We start from the raw sequence: 15,729 nt of genomic DNA, 5'->3' as shown, positions 1-15,729 counted from the left end.
CTGTTTCAGTGGAATGTGTTAAAAATAAAATACCCTTAGTGAATCCACCCATGGGGAAGGGAATTGACACGATCTTATTTCTGCAGGTGCGGAAAAACTTCCAAATCTTTTCCCATGGTGAATTAGATATGTTGGAGGAGAGAACTTGTGGGTGGAGGGGTGAACAGCAACACAACTCCTAGGAGTGAATACAAGGTGAGGTACACCCAGGACACTTTCTAAGCGTGGCTGTAGCTTCAGTATCCAGTACAGTAGATGTCAGAGTAAAGAAAATGAACAAGAGCCAAAGAGAGGCCTTACAGAATGGTGAAAGGATCAGTACACCAGGGAGACATAAAGATCCTAAATGTGTACGCACCAAACAACAGAGCCTCAAGGTACATGAAGGAAAAACTGGTGGAGATGAAAGGAGAAAGTGCCAGATCTATAATTATAGTGGGGGCTTTCCACACCCACCTCCCCCTTAGCAAGTGACAGAATTACTAGAGAGAAAATCAGCAAGGATATAGGAGTCCTGAATAACGCAGTAAACTAATGAGATCTGCATGACATAAATAAAACAGGCTGCGCAACAACAGCAGAGTACAGTTTTTTTCCCCGAGGGTCTCTGTAACATTCACCAAGTTAGACCGTCTCCTCGACCATCAGACAAACCTCAATAAATTCAAAAAGAATTGAGGGACTTCCCTGGTGGCGCAGTGGTTAGGAATCCGCCTGCCAGGGAAGGGAACACAGGTTCGAGCCCTGGTCAGGAAGATCCCACATGCCGCGGAGCAGCTAAGCTTGTGCGCCTCAACTATTGATCCTGCGCTCTAGAGCCCGTGTGCCACAACTACTGAGCCCACGTGCCACAACTACTGAAGCCCGCGCACCTAGAGCCCAAGCTCTGCAACAAGAGAAGCCGCCACAATGGGAAGCCCGTGCGCCACAACGAAGAGTAACACCACTCGCCGCAAGTAGAGAAAACCCGTGTGCAGCAACGAAGACCCAACGAAGCCATAAATAAAGAAATAAAATTATTAAAAAAAAAAAAACAACACTTGAAATCTCCCAGAGTGTGTTCCCTGGCCATGATGGAATCAAATTAGCCACCAGTAATAGAAAGCCAAAAGAAGAATCCCTAAACACTGGGAAATGGTGGTTGACACATCATTCCAGGTTATCATTCACACCCTTGTTATAAAAGGGCTGAAGTTAGGAAGAGTTGCCTGCTGAGCTGAAAGGCATTTCAGGCTGGCCCAATAGAGAGGTCACTCTGGCTCTTTCCAACAGAGTATTGTTCAGGGCAAGGCTGGAGGGAGGGAGACAGTTCAGGAGGCCGTTACCTCAGTGCCACCTGACATTAAAGCTCCAAGTGCACTGGCAAAGGAAGTCCAGCTAGCTTGCTGGTTGTTAGTGGAATTGGTTTGGTGGCTCATTGGATTTGGGAAGCACGAGAGAGGCATTGGTGTGGTTGCTGGAAAGTCCTGAGAGAAGGCAAGATTCGGGTGCCTTCCTGGTATATATGACTGGTGTCCAGTCTAGCCCATGGACGCATACACCTCGGTTCTTTATCAGTCCTGCTCCACTGTTTTAAAAGTTTCAGCGCAGTTGTCCTCTCCTCCCTCCTCCCTCTTTGTCCTCCTTGTCGTCCTCTTCCTCATCCTGCTCCTCCTCGATTCTTCCCCTGATAGTGCCATCTGTCAGATAAGGCTGTCCTCTCTGGACAGGCAGAAGAGTGTCCTTTCTGAGGCTTGTGGGACTGGTCCCTTAGGCCAGGTTGGCACTTGGCCTGCCCTACCATGCTGTTAGCCTAAGACATGGTACGTGGTAAGTGGACCACAGATGTGTCTGCAAACTTGTATTTTTGTTCCTCTTTTCAGAATACAGTGATGGTGGTAGATCACCTCAAGGAAGAAAGAAAGGTTGGAGTTCTTTCCCAGGTAATTCTGGCGAGAGGAGCCCTCGTTATGAACACGATGGGTGTGAGCCTCAGCCCTCACACCTCCAGAAGGATGATGGAAACGTGGTGAAGAGGGATGTCCAGGAGGACCCCGAAGTAAGACAGTAAGTGGCCAGGCAGCAGGGTTTGTGCACAGCAGCCCCTGGGACTATGCACCTCTCTCACGCTCCGTGGACTTGTTTTTCTTCTCTCACTGCAAAACTGAAGCATGCTAGAAGTGAAATAATGGTTGAGCAATCCTAATTGTAGTGCTGGTGTCAAAGAGACGAGGGTGTACAGAAGACTTTCTTAGCACTTATGGCCACTCACCGTCCTTCTCTCCACGTCCCCCCTGCAGCTCTCCCTGTACCATCCGAGGCAACAAGAGAGGAGTGAGATGGCACAGTGAAGGCCACATGCCTACTACTGTGTGGAGAAACAGAAAACCTCTGGAGTGAGAAATGGGGGAGAACACACAAGATGGAACCCCAGGGAGCTGGTTCAGGGTCACAGTGAGTATCCTGTAAAATGTACGGAATGTGCAGGAGAGAAAAGGCAGGGGGAGCTGTGTTGGTCTCATGTAGAGATGCTGGTTTCTTTCACTGGGGACAGTTTGTAATCTGTCCTTTTTATTACCAGGAGTTAACAGTCTTGTTCATCTAAGGGCAGGTTCAGAGAAGCAATGTACAGGGAGCAGGCTGACCGTGAGGAGAACGGAGGAGCCTGTCTCAAAGCAAAGATGGAAACTACTGCCAAGGATATGGAGCGACTCCACATTGGAGGTCTCAGCTTGGCAAGCTGAGTGTGGGAGACAGAGGGTCGAGCCTCTGGAGACCTTGTCTGAGGGGCAAGCAGTGTGTGCGCTGGGTAGGATCTCCTGCAAATTTATAAAAGGAACATCATCTCTGACACCTTGATTATGTGGAAGAGAGTTTGACTGGAGAGAAAGAGTACTTAGGAAATCCATATTACGCACACCCGTAAGAAATCATGCCAGTGGTCCCTTCTTTACAATCCCTTTCAAGCCCAGTAGAAGGCCGGAAAAGAACAGGAAAAGGTTCCTCCTGCAGCCTAAATTCCCTGTTGTCTGTCCTCTCTCCCATGCCTTCTTTTCATCCTTAGATTCCTTGTGGGATAAAGTATGACAGGACATGGCTAATGAAGTCAATCCAGAGCCATTGCAGTGTCCCCTTCACTCCAGTGGACGTAAGAGAGGATGCCGAAGCCAGACGCGTGGGCACAGGGAAGGGGAGAGAGAGACCTGGTTCAGCAGGGTCTGCTGGCTTCTGATTCTATTGCTGTTGCATTCAATCCCTGTAGTTCCACTTTATGCAAAATGGGGCTCGGTTCTTTGTCCAGGAAGCTAGCACTGCCTCTGCATTGATGGATGTCAGCTACAAGATTCGTGACGAGGAGAGCCGAAAGGTGTGTGTCGAGGGCGTTACGTGTACCTCATCCTGAGGAAGGAGTACAGGCCAGGGGCTGGTTGTCTTCTTTGGAACTAGAGTTCCTGGTGCTTACCCCACCTCTTCTTCCTGCAGATACCTGTCTTTGTCAGCCCCTCCGCTGTTCCCTACTCTGTGCGGGATAAGTTGAAGCCAGAAGAAATGGAGCAGCTAAAGGTAATGGAGACTCACGGCGAGTAGTGTGCCAGCGCTCAGACCCACCTCTCCTTCCAGACCCCGGTCCCCCTCGCCCCCGATTTCCCTGCAACCACCACAGCCTCAGAGCGGCTCTCTCCATCTCTCTCTCCACAGCTGACCTTGAGCAAACGATTTGATGTCTCCCAGCAAGCTCTTGACCTCCAGAGGCTCCGCCTTGACCCAGGTACGGCTGACAGCAGTAATTCTAGGGCGTGCAAGGGCAGAGGGGTCTTCCTGGAGGGAGACTTAGGGATGGTAACGTGGGGAGGGACAGGCGCTGGCCCCACACCCCACTCAGCCATCCTATTCCCTCCCCTCTCCTTCCTGAAGACTTGGTGGGCTATGATATTGATATATTTCTGAATCGAAGAAGCTGCATGGCTGCCACCCTGCAGGTCATCGAAAAGTATTTCCCTGAGGTAAGGCTGTAGGCCCAGTGCTGGTATTAGGGTAGGCGGTGGAAGAGATGGGGTGGAGGGCAGATTTGTCTCCAAGGTCCTAGATAGTAACCTTCACTCTCCCTCTTCTTGCCCCAAAGCTGTTGTCCTTGAACTTGAGCAACAACAAACTGTACCAGCTGGATGGCCTGTCTGACATTATACAGATGGCCCCCACGGTCAAGATCCTGAACCTCTCCAAAAATGAGGTGAGAAGAGGGAGCCAGGTCAAAGTTGGGTTGAGAGTGGGGCGGCATGTTAGTGTCCAACAGAGTGATGACAGGAGGCAGGTGAAGGTACCTGTGTGGGAGGGAGGGGTCTGGGGGTGCAAGGATCCAGATGTCCCTCTTTCCCTGGGATTCCTTTTCCCACTTCCACGCCATATTTCTCAGCTGACGTCTGTGTGGGAGTTGAGCAAGATGCAAGCACTGAAGCTTGAAGAGCTGTGGCTGCAAGGGAGCCCATTGTGTGACACCTTCCCAGACCAGTCCACCTATGTAAGGTCAGTGTGAACACCCTGTCACCCTTCTTGGTGACCTTCACCCATGGGAGCCTAGACTATCTGTGACAGTGCCCCTTTGCCAAAGGTGGCAGCCCTGGTCTTCTGGGAGGATCACAGGCCCCACCTTCTGCTCTCTCTGTGCCTATCACCGGTGAGGCGTTTCCTTCCCCTGACCTGCTCACCTCTGCAGGCGCTCTGGGGTCTGTTTCCAGCTCTCTGCGCCCAGATATATTCCAGCAAGGCCTCCCAAGAGTGTGCCCCAGGAAGCAGGGCTTCTCCTCCTCACCAGGACCAGGAACGACCATCCTTGATCCAGATGCTGGCACCCTGGACTGAGAAGGGTCCTCCAGTCCAGGGCCTCTTGCTGAGAGAAGCCTTCCTTCTTCGTGCTGAGATGGGGTTTGCCTCCCCCGTTCTGAGAGGGGCCCTCTTCCCCTTCCTCCAAAGGGATCCCCCCTCCTCTCCCATGTTGACATGGGGGCTTTCCTGCGTCATGCTGAGGGCTGAGGCCATGGGTGGCTGCTGTCATGACATCCATTCTGCTGGCCCAGTGCCAGGAACTGGACCCTCCTTGGGAAAAAGCAGGGCTCTTTGAGTCAAGGGGCCAGACGTGGGCCCCCGCCAGTGATCAGAGGGCTTCCTGAGGCAGGAGTGGAAGGCAGAGGGCAGAGGTGGTAGAGGAGACCGAAGGACAGGCCTCTGAGGGGCACTTCCCATCCCTCCCTGCACACGTCACATCATCTCTCCTGGTCCTTCACAGGAGCCCTGGGCAGCCTGAGACAGGTATGATTCCTCAGATAAAGAACCAACTCAGAGAGGTGCAGGGGTCATCGGGAGAGAAGACGGTGATCATCAGAGGGGGCCACGGATCCTCAGCCCCATACTGAGCTGGGACCTGACCCTTTCCTCCTTCTGGGGAAGATCTGCCCCCATGGCTGCTCGGTTTCCCATGCCCAAGTCTGGCTGAGCTCACACAGGTGACAAAGTTTCAGCCAGCATCCAGTGGGCCCCCAGCCCAACATGTGCATATTTTCCATTCCTACCTGGTGTGTCTGGGCGATTCTGGGGCAGGTGAAGAGCCCCAACAAGTGTGCCGTTTCCCCTTTCTTCTCTCTTCTTCCCTGACCCCGACCACGGGAGAGCTTCTTTCCCTTCCCTTTGTTGTCTCTCTCCCCCCTGTCTCTGTGCCCCTATGTCTCTCTCATCTCTCCCTTCCTACCTTCACTCCCTTTCTGTCTTCATCCCCTCCATCTCCCTCCCTGAGCCCCACCTCACTCACCTTGCTGGCCCAGCATCCTGGGCCATCCCTGGGGGGTGTCGGGGTCTTGCCAGAATGCTGGACCCCCAGTGAGGTAGCAGAGCCCCGGGCTCCCACTCCATCCGCTCTTCTCCCCACAGCCTTCAGTGGGGCCCTGGAGGAAGGGAGGGAGGAGAAGGAAGCCCTGCAGCACGGGTTTGAAATGCTGGTCCCTGTGGCACTGGAGAAGGGAGTCCGAGTAGTCTGGGTGGGAGCTACCCAGGCGAAGGAGAGGAAGGGAGGCAGGGAAGGAATATTAAAGTGAAGGTACTGAGAGAGATGAGGAGACAGTGCCTTTCAGACAGTAAGATGACAGATGCTCAGTGCTCAACAGGCAAGTGGACTGAAAACCCCTAAAATCAGGAGCAGAGGTGGGCAAAGGGTGCTGCTGGATTGGCCAGAGCACACTGATCTCTGTTTATGGTATTACTGTTTTAACTCAAAGGAAGCATTGCAACCTTGAACTATCAACCACCTCTTCTCTATTTTTGGTTTTGGACAGGGCCATCAGAGAATGTTTCCCGAAGTTGTTACGCCTGGTAAGTGCCTACGTAAATCATTGTCTCTTACGAATGTCGGTGGTCTCTGCACCTGCCCTCAAGCCCTTTGGGTCTTGCCTAGATCACATATTAGCATCAGAACCTTAACCATTTTGGGGGACATGGACTCCTGAAAATGACATGGATATACTTGCTGGAAAAATACCCATAAATACACACACGCACACACACAAGTTGAATATAACACTAGAGACTTCCAGGACCTCATGATGAAGACATCCACTGTAAGCTTTCCCATGGAATTTCCAGGGCCCTTTCACACCTGACCTCTGACCCTCACCCTCCTGGGCCCATCCTTTTCCCGGATCATCCAGGGCCACTCCCCTGGTCTCCACTCCTGACTTCCTCTTCCCTTCTCCAGGATGGCCAGGAGTTACCGTCACCAGTGACCGTTGACATTGACACTCCCTACATAGTAAAGCTCTGCAAGGTGAGGAAAAGGATCAAACAACATTTGGGGTGTTGCAGGGAGGCTTTATCTACTGCATAGTCTCAAGTGCCATTTGATTCCAGGGAAGCTACTTTGGATCTGATGAGCTGAAGAGCCTAGTCCTGCAATTCCTGCAGCAGTAAGTACCTCTGAGAAGCTGAGCAATGGGGGAAGGGCTAGGACAGGTGAGGCCACCTAAGCACAGGTCTGCTCAGGGGAGTTTTCAAGTCCATTTGAGGTCCAGACCACAGAGATAGACTGTCTTCATTGCTCCTCCTTAGGTACTACTTGATCCATGACTATGGAGACAGACAGGTTCTCGCAGGTGCTTATCACGAGGAGGCCTGCTTCTCCCTGACGATTCTCTTCCACCCCGAGGACCCAGCCCCGTGAGTATGACAGTACAGCCTCTGCTCCCGGGCCGTGTGGCCCCCCAGCAGACACAGGCCAGCTCCTGCAAACACCCACCACCCACTGTTGCTCTTTGTCTCCTAGAAGCAGCTTGTGCGAGTATTTCAAGGACAGCAGGAATATGAAGAAACTCAAGGACCCCTGTGAGTGTGTGATGGGAAGACTGGGTGGGAAAGGGCGGTGAAGGGGTCAATCATAGGGCCCAGGGCGTGGCAGCCCCTGACCTTCGCTCGCTTCCCCTCCCCTCACAGACCTGCGGGTCCAGCTGCTGAAGCTCACAAAACGTGTCATTGTGCACACCCTCTGTGTGTTGCCCAAGACTCAGCATGCCTTCAGCTCCTTCGTGGTGGACACGTGGTTCCAGACGGTGAGCGCCTGCTTCCCCCCTCGGGCGGGCCCAGGAAGCCGCAGGTGGGTGGGAGGTGGAGGTGGTGACTAGGCGCCTGGGCTCTTCCCTTTCAGGAAACGATGCTCTGCTTCTCCATTAGTGGGGTGATCAAGGCAGGTGAGTGTGTGTAGACCCCCAGCGCAGATGCCCCACTGCTGCCTCCCCCTGGCCAGGCTCACTCCCAGAACCACCTAGCTTCCCTGACCCCTTCCCTTCCCTTCCCCTCCCTTCCCCTTCTCTTCTCTTCCCTTCCCCTCCCCCTCCCGTCCCTTCCCTTCCCTTCCCTGCATTCCACCCCTCCCCTCCCCTCCTCTCCCCTCCCCTTCCCCACTGTGTTCTCCTGCCTTCAGGCTTCCCACAGACAATCCAGGTCTGAGCTGTGTCCATGCCTGTCTGCCCTGCACACCCTGGGCGTTGGGGACACAGGCTGTGGCGTTTGGTGGCTCTCAACCCAGGTACTTACTCTGAGAACTTGGGCCATTACTTAAGGTGTCAGTTTCCTCATTTGCAAAATGGGATAGTAGTATCCACCTCTTGGGCGGCTGTGAAAAATGCATCCCGTGAACTTGTGTAGTGGTCGTCAGGGGCCCTGTCACTGGGTGCAGACTGCTCCTATACTTGCCCTCCCCATTCCCGACACCCTGGCCCCCGTGAACAACTGCCCTCTCCGCATGAGTGTCCAGTCACACCCTGATTGGGGACCGCCGTGTGAGCGTGTACAGCACGTGCAGCTGTAAGGGGTACTGTTGTTTGTTTGCTGTTGAAGTGGAAGGAAGTTCTCAGGGCTGTGTGCGTTCCTTTGCCCGGACCTTCATCGCTACCCCTGCCCGCTACGCCAGGTGAGAGCCCTGTTGTGGGTGGGAATGCCCATCCCCGCCTGGGCTCAGGGGTGTGGAAATGTGGTGGCAAAGACCTTAGGTTTACTCGGCATTGTGGAAAGCCAGCAGGGAGATCCCAGGAGCAGTGTAGCCTAGTGGTTAGGAAGAGTGTGGGCTCTGGAATCGGCCTATGGGCTCTCTCCTTGAAACAACACTCACTCGCTGTGTGATCTTGGTCAAGTCACATGACCTCTGTGTGACTCAGTGTCTTCTTCCGAGATTGGGCATCAGAGCGTCCAGCCCTTGGGCTGTGGTAAAGGGTAAATGTGAAATTGCTCGTGAGTTGGGGATGAACCTATAAATCAAGTGAAGGTGGTAGACAGTCTCTCCAAAGGTGGGCTCTGTGGGGAGGGGCAGAGGTACCAGTCAAGGAACCTGGGAGACAGACACAGGAGGGATGCGGAAGGAATCTGGTTGCTGAGTGCCAGTGGGAGCAGAGTCAGTATTGGGGGTGTGGGTGTCCATCCATCAGTTGTCTGAGGGCCCATTTTTCCTTCAGTCTGTGCATCGTGAATGACGAGCTGTTTGTGAGGGATGCCGACCCCAGTGAGACCCAGAGTGTGTTCTCCATCCCACTGCCTACACCCACCTCCAGCTCCATGCACCCCTCTCCCAGCAGCAGCAGGACATCATGCAGGCATCCTCCACCCCATCTGAGATGAACCTCTAGTGGTCTCAGAAATGAGTGCTGGGGTTGCATGGGGATAGGAGGGAGCTGGGAGGAGTAGAGGAGTGATTAATGGGAACTTGAAGGTAATTTGTTTTCCTTGTTTATTTCAGTCATTTTTAATCTGAACATTTCATCCGTGGTACATATAAAGCTACCTAAACTGGGGTCCAGTTTAGGCATTACATTTATCAGGCACTGTGTTTAGGCAGCATGATAAACCATTTCTCTTGCATGTGATTTGGCAGGATTTCACGGGAACAAATTTTCCTTCTTTTATCTTTTTTGTTTTGAGGTGGCCACTTTGGGAGTTGGTGCCTGTGGTTTTAGGAGGAGGAGTGGCTTTATCTAACACAGAGAATTGGGAAAGGGGAGCAACAGAACAGTTGTGATGCTGTTTACCTAAAGGTAAATACTCAAATTCTTCTTGTTCTAACACACATATGTACAACTAAACTAGATGTTGTATGTGACTTTACTTTCAGAAAGCAAAGTTGACTTACCTAGCAACAGTACACAGGAGACAGCGTCATATGGGGCTGTATCATTATGGAAATTGCATTCAGAACCTGTTTCTGTTTGTTCCTTTTTGAAATTCGTTAAGATATATGGACGTAAGTTTACTGTCAGTGGTTTTTTTGTTTGTTTTTTTAACATCTTTATTGGAGCACAGTTGCTTTAGAATGGTGTGCCAGCCTCCGCCCTACAACAAGGTGAACCAGCCACACATACAAACACGTTCCCATATCTCCTCCCTCTTTTGTCTCCCTCCCTCCCACCCTCCCTATCCCACCCCTCCAGGCAGTCACAAAGCACGGAGCTGATCTCCCTGTGCTATGTGGCTGCTTCCCACTAGCTAGCTATTTTACGTTTGGTAGTGTATATATGTCCATGCCACTCTCTCACTTTGTCACAGCTTACCCTTCCCCCTCCCCATATCTTCGAGTCCATTCTCTAGTAGGTCTGTGTCTTTATTCTCATCTTACCCGTAGGTCCTTCATGACGTTTTTTTTTTCTTAATTCCATATATATGTGTGAGTATACAGTATTTGTTGTTCTCTTTCTGACTGACTTCACTCTGTATGACAGACTCTAGGTCCATCCACCTCGAAAGAAGAGAAACGGTTGCAGTTACTGTGCTGTGGCGTAGGGTTGAATATCCCTACCCACCAACCATCATGATGTAAAATTCTACAGCCCTAGGTTGAATATAATAGGTCGAATAAGAGGCTTATCCTGTGAGGATTACCATAGCATGGCAATAGGAAATTACATCCACAATTAAAATTTCTTCTGGGCAAAGGATGGAGAGAAGTGAGAAGATAAGGATTCTGTACAGGGTGCTTATTCATAAGCTGTGTCTTTTGTCATGATGTGACTCTCCAGTACAATTCGGAAACCCCATCCACGTGAAAACCATTGAAAATAAAATTGTGGTTCATAGATTTTCATAGTCCTAGTCGAGAATGAACTTTTTCCTGGGCTGCTTCTTTTTATCCACTCAAACATTTTTCCATTCAAATCATAGTTCTAGAGTGTGACGTCAGGAAGTTGGCAGAATAGGAGTCTCCAAGTAAACATTTTGCCTAATCAGCCATGGGCGAGAGTGTTTTTGTGGGAGCCCCAGTATCAAGTGAGGAAGCCCCAACACCCTGATCCTTTAAAAAAAAATTCCAAGAACAGACACGTTGAAGAGAGTAGGAAGAACAGCTTCACCCTACCAATATCAAACTTCCCGCAAGGCTACACATATCAATGCTTAGATAGATGCACTAGGCCTGCAATTCCTCCCATGGGAGATAGTGAGAATGTGGTGAGCACCTGAATACCCAGTGGTGCTAGACGCTGCCCAGGAATCCCACTTCTTTCTTGCCCAAACCCAGAACCCAGAGGTGATGAGCATGGCTGAATAGTCTTGGGATAGCAAGGAGAAGGGGAAAGGGCAAAGGCTCACAGCAAACAGGGCACCAAGCTCAACAAAGGGCTGCAGTTTCTACTAACTGCCTCACAGACTGTACCTTACAAACCTCATAGGCCCCATCACCTACAGAAGCCTCAGTTTGCCCACGAGCACATCCAGCACTCTATATGCCGGTCCCCCTCAGAACCGGCATTCCGTGGACACCCCTGCAGAAGGTGCACTCATGCCTCAACAGATCATGCACATGTGCATAAAGAGAACTGGCACCACTCTGCTGGATGGTGAGAACAGACATACCTTAAACACTTCAGGGTACTGAAATGGGGAAAATAAACAGGAGGCTGTCAGCATGTGTCCTGGCTTTGTGCAATTGAGAAAAGGCGTGTATCATCCAAACACTTCCTTCACAAGATGGAGCAAGAGGGGCAGAGCTGGTGAATCCACAGAAAAGGCCTCAGGGAACCCCCAGTATCCCTAGCTTGGCTGAGTGTTGCAGGTGTTTCTCTCCTGATAAAGGTCAGTAAAGGCTGATGGAGGAGATTGCTTCCTTAAATGTGAAGACACCAACACGAGATTTTCAGGGGCAGGAAAAATATAGGAAGCCCAACACCCCACAAATGATACAAGATAATTTCCCAGTAACTGACCCCATAGAAATGGAGGTCCATGAATTGCCTGACAAGGAATTCAACATGATTGTTTTAAAGATGCCCAGCCAGCTACAATACAACTCAATGAAATCAGAAAAGCAATACCTGAACAAAATAAGAAAGTCAACAAGGATAGAGAACTCATGAAAAGGAGCCAAAAGGAAATTATGGAGCTGAAGAATACAATGGATGAATTTAGAAATATAACAGAGACCTATAACAACAGACTTCATCAAGCAGAAGAAAAAAATGTATGAACTCAAAAAGAAGTAATTTGAAGTTATCTAATCAGAGGAGAAAAAAAAAGAATGAAAAATATTGGGGAAAATCTATGGGATTTTTAAAACACCATTAAGTGGACTCATATATGGATGATGGGGACCCTGGAGGAGGAGGAAGGGAGAGAGAGAGAGAGGCGGGGGGGATTTTATTTATAGAAATAATGGCTGAAAACCACCCAACTTGTGGGAGCAACATGGACCCCCAAGTTCACGAAACTCAAAAGTCCTCGAACAGTTTCATCTCATAGGAGGTTATATGAAGACACATTATAATAAAAATATCAAAGACAAGGAAAGAATTGTTTTTCTTTTCTTAACTGTCTTTATATTTTACTTATTTATTTTGAATACTTACAACAATCTAGAATTTTTGTCATTTCTATTAAAAGTTAATTTTTATTGGAGTATAGTTGCTTTACAATATTGTGTTAATTTCTGCTCAACAGCAAAGTGAATCAGCCATATATATATATATATATATATATATATATATATATATATATATATATATATATATATATACACACACACACACACACATACATATATCCCCTCTCTTGTGGATGTCTTTCCTATTTGGGTCACCACAGAGCATTGAGTAGAGTTCCCTGAGCTATACAGTAGGTTCTCATTCGTTATCTATTTTATATATAGTAGTGTATATATGTCAATCCCAATCTCCCATTTCAACCCACCCCCCTTCCCACCCTGGTATCCATATGACTGTCCTCTACATCCGTGTCTCTATTTCTGCTTTGCAAATAAGTTCATCTGTATCATTTTTCTAGATTCCACATATAAGGTATATATTATGATATTTGTTTTTCTCTTTCTGAATTACTTCACTCTGTATGACAGTCTCTAGGTCCATCCACATCTGTGCAAATGGCACAATTTCATTCCTTTTTATGTCTGAGTAATGTTCTATTGTATATGTGTACCACACCTTCTTTATCCATTCTTCTGTTGATGGACATTTAGGTTGCTTCCATGTCCTGGCTCTTGTAAATAGTGCTACAATGAACATTGGGGTGCATGTACTTTTTGAATTATGGTTTTCTCAGGGTATATGCCCAGGTGTGGTGTTGCTGGGTCATATGGTAGTTCTGTTTTTAATTTTTTAAGGAACCTCCATACTTTTCTCCATAGTGGCTGTATCAATTTTCATTCCCACCAACAGTGTAAGAGGGTTCCCTTTTCAAGGAGAGAATTGTAAAGTCTGTAAGAGAAATGCCACTTGTCATATACCAGGGAACAGCATAAGGCTATCAGATTTCTGAAAAGAAACCTTGCAGTCCAGGAAAGAGTGGGATTACACATTCAAAGTGCTGAAAGAAAACAACCGACAACCAAGAATACTCTATTCAGAAAAGCCGTCCTTCAGAAATGAAAGATAGATGATGACATTCCCAGACAAGCAAACGCTGAGGGAGTTATTCACCACTTGACCTGCCTTACAAAAATGCTAAAGAGAGTTCTTTGAGTGAAAACAAAAAATTAACAACATGAAAACCTACGAAAGCATGTAACTCATAAGTAAAAGTAAGCATATAGTCAAATTCAGAACACTCCAACATTGTAATGGTGGTGGATAAAACACTTTTAACTTTAGTATAAAAACGGAAAGACAAAAGTATTAAAAATAAATACAGTTGCACTAATTCATTAGTGCTCACAATATAAAAGATACAAACTGGGACAACAATAACATAAAATGAGGTGGGAAGAGGTAAAAGTGTAGCGATTTTGCATATGATCAAAGTTAAGCTGTTATCATCTTAAAGCAGACTGGCATAACTAAAGATGTTTTATGTAAGCATGGTGCTAACCACCATGGTTAATTAGTTTTCTTTTTTTTTTTTGGTAAGTCTTTGAAATGCAGTGCATTATCTCAATATGTTAGCAATATGAACATATTATTAAATAATTTTGTATCCTTTCTCTTCTTTTAATTGGAATATGGTTGATTTACAATACTATATTAGTTTTAGGTGTACAGCAGAGTGATCCAGCATTTTTTCAGATTATACTCCAAGTTATTATCAGATAATGCCTATAATTCCCTGTGCTATACAGTATATCATTGTTGCTTTCCCATTTTATACATAGTAGTTGTATCTCTTAATCCCATGCCCCTAACTTGATTTGTCCCTCCTACCTTCCCTCTCCCTTTTGGTAACCAAAAATTTGTTTTCTATATCTGCGAGTCTGTTTCCATTGTGCATATGCATTCACTTGTATTAGTTTTTAGATTCCACATACAAGTGGTATCGTACAGTATTTGTCTTTCTATATCTGACATTTCACTAAGCATAATATTGTCTAGGTCCATCCATATTGCAGCAAATAGCAGAATTTCATTCTTTTTATGGCTGAGTAATATTCCATTGTGTGTGTATATATGCCATATTTTTCTATCAATTTGTCTGTTGATGGGCACTTGGGTTGCTTCCATATCTTTGTTATTGTAAATAGTGTTGCTATGAACCTTTCAAATCAATGCTTTTGTTATTTTTCTGTAAATGTATCCAGGAGTGGAATTACTGGATCATATGGTAGTTTTATTTTTAGTTTTTAAGGGAGCTCCATATTGTTTTCCATAGTGGCTGCACCAATTTACATTCCCACCAACAGCATACAAAGATTCCCTTTTCTCCACATCCTCTCCAGTATTTGTTATTTGTAGACTTTTTGATGATTGCCATTCTGACAGGTGCGAGATGATATGTCATTGTTGTTGTGATTTGCATTTCTCTAAATATTAGCGATGCTGAGCATCTTTTCATGTGCCTGTTAACCACGTGTACATCTTCTTTGGAAAAATGTCTATTCAGGTCTTCTGCCCATTTATCATTGGGTTGTTTGTTGTTTTGACATTGAGTTCTATGAGCTGTTTATATATTTTGGATATTAACCCCTTGTTGGTCACATCATTTGCAAATATTTTTTCCCAATCCTTGGGTTTTCTTTTCATTTTTGTTGATGGTTTCCTTTCCTGTGCAAATGCTTTTAAGTTTAATTAGTTCTCGTTAGATTATTTTTGTTTTTATTCCTTTTGCTTTAGGAGATTTATCCAAAGGAATATTGGTATGATTTTTATCAAAGAGTGTTCTGCTTATGTTCTCTTCTAGGAGTTTTATGTTTTGAGGTCTTTCATTTAGGTGTTTAAACCATTTTATTTTTGTGTATGGTGTGAGGGAATGTTCTAATCTTTGTTTTACATGTAGATGACCAGTTTTCCCAACACCACTGATTGAAGAAACTGCCTTTTCTCCATTGTATATTCTTGCCTCCTTTTCTGTAGATTAATTGACCATACGTGCATGGGTTTATTTCTGGACTGTCTATTCTATTCCATTGATCGATGTGTCTGTTTTTGCGCCAGGCCCATGCTGTTTTGATTAGCTTTGTTTCATAGTCTGAAGTCTGGGAGGGTTATACCTCCAGCTTCATTCCTTTTTTTTCCTCAAGATTGCTTTGGCAATTTGGGGTCTTTTGTGGTTCCATATGAATTTTTGGATTCTTGGTTCTAGTTCTGTGAAAAATGGCATGGGTATATGATAGTGATTGCATTAAATCTGTAGATTACTTTGGGAAGTATGGACATTTTAACAATATTAATGCTTCCAATCCAACAGCATGGGATATCTTTCCATTTCTTTGTTCATCTTCAGTTTCCTGCATCAGTGTTTCATAGTTTTCAGATAGGGCTTTCACGTCCCTGGTTAGGTTTACTCCTAGGT

The 15,729-nt window shown here is 47.1% G+C and overlaps 1 protein-coding gene across 1 annotated transcript in view; it reads left to right on the top strand.

Annotated features, from left to right (window-relative positions):
• Nucleotides 1-2,382: 2,382 nt before the first annotated feature.
• The window catches only part of LOC309817585 (uncharacterized protein), a gene marked incomplete at both ends in the record, with an annotated part of 36,109 nt that continues 22,762 nt past the window's right edge, over nucleotides 2,383-15,729 (top strand). Inside the window, 17 exons of the mRNA XM_082646867.1 lie at nucleotides 2,383-2,433; nucleotides 3,044-3,127; nucleotides 3,242-3,346; nucleotides 3,463-3,543; nucleotides 3,679-3,748; nucleotides 3,895-3,983; nucleotides 4,103-4,210; nucleotides 4,373-4,503; nucleotides 6,303-6,339; nucleotides 6,668-6,790; nucleotides 6,874-6,929; nucleotides 7,072-7,179; nucleotides 7,286-7,344; nucleotides 7,453-7,612; nucleotides 8,273-8,428; nucleotides 8,967-9,025; nucleotides 11,169-11,336. Of these exons, the coding sequence (XP_082502993.1) occupies nucleotides 2,383-2,433; nucleotides 3,044-3,127; nucleotides 3,242-3,346; nucleotides 3,463-3,543; nucleotides 3,679-3,748; nucleotides 3,895-3,983; nucleotides 4,103-4,210; nucleotides 4,373-4,503; nucleotides 6,303-6,339; nucleotides 6,668-6,790; nucleotides 6,874-6,929; nucleotides 7,072-7,179; nucleotides 7,286-7,344; nucleotides 7,453-7,612; nucleotides 8,273-8,428; nucleotides 8,967-9,025; nucleotides 11,169-11,336 (1,645 nt within the window). The remainder of the gene's footprint in view (nucleotides 2,434-3,043; nucleotides 3,128-3,241; nucleotides 3,347-3,462; nucleotides 3,544-3,678; nucleotides 3,749-3,894; nucleotides 3,984-4,102; nucleotides 4,211-4,372; nucleotides 4,504-6,302; nucleotides 6,340-6,667; nucleotides 6,791-6,873; nucleotides 6,930-7,071; nucleotides 7,180-7,285; nucleotides 7,345-7,452; nucleotides 7,613-8,272; nucleotides 8,429-8,966; nucleotides 9,026-11,168; nucleotides 11,337-15,729) is intronic.

Source organism: Grampus griseus (assembly GCF_964374135.1).
Source record: "Grampus griseus genome assembly, chromosome: X".
Classification (NCBI taxonomy): domain Eukaryota; kingdom Metazoa; phylum Chordata; class Mammalia; order Artiodactyla; family Delphinidae; genus Grampus; species Grampus griseus.
Note: the sequence above shows the minus strand (reverse complement) of the source record. Positions and strands in the feature narration are given on the sequence as shown.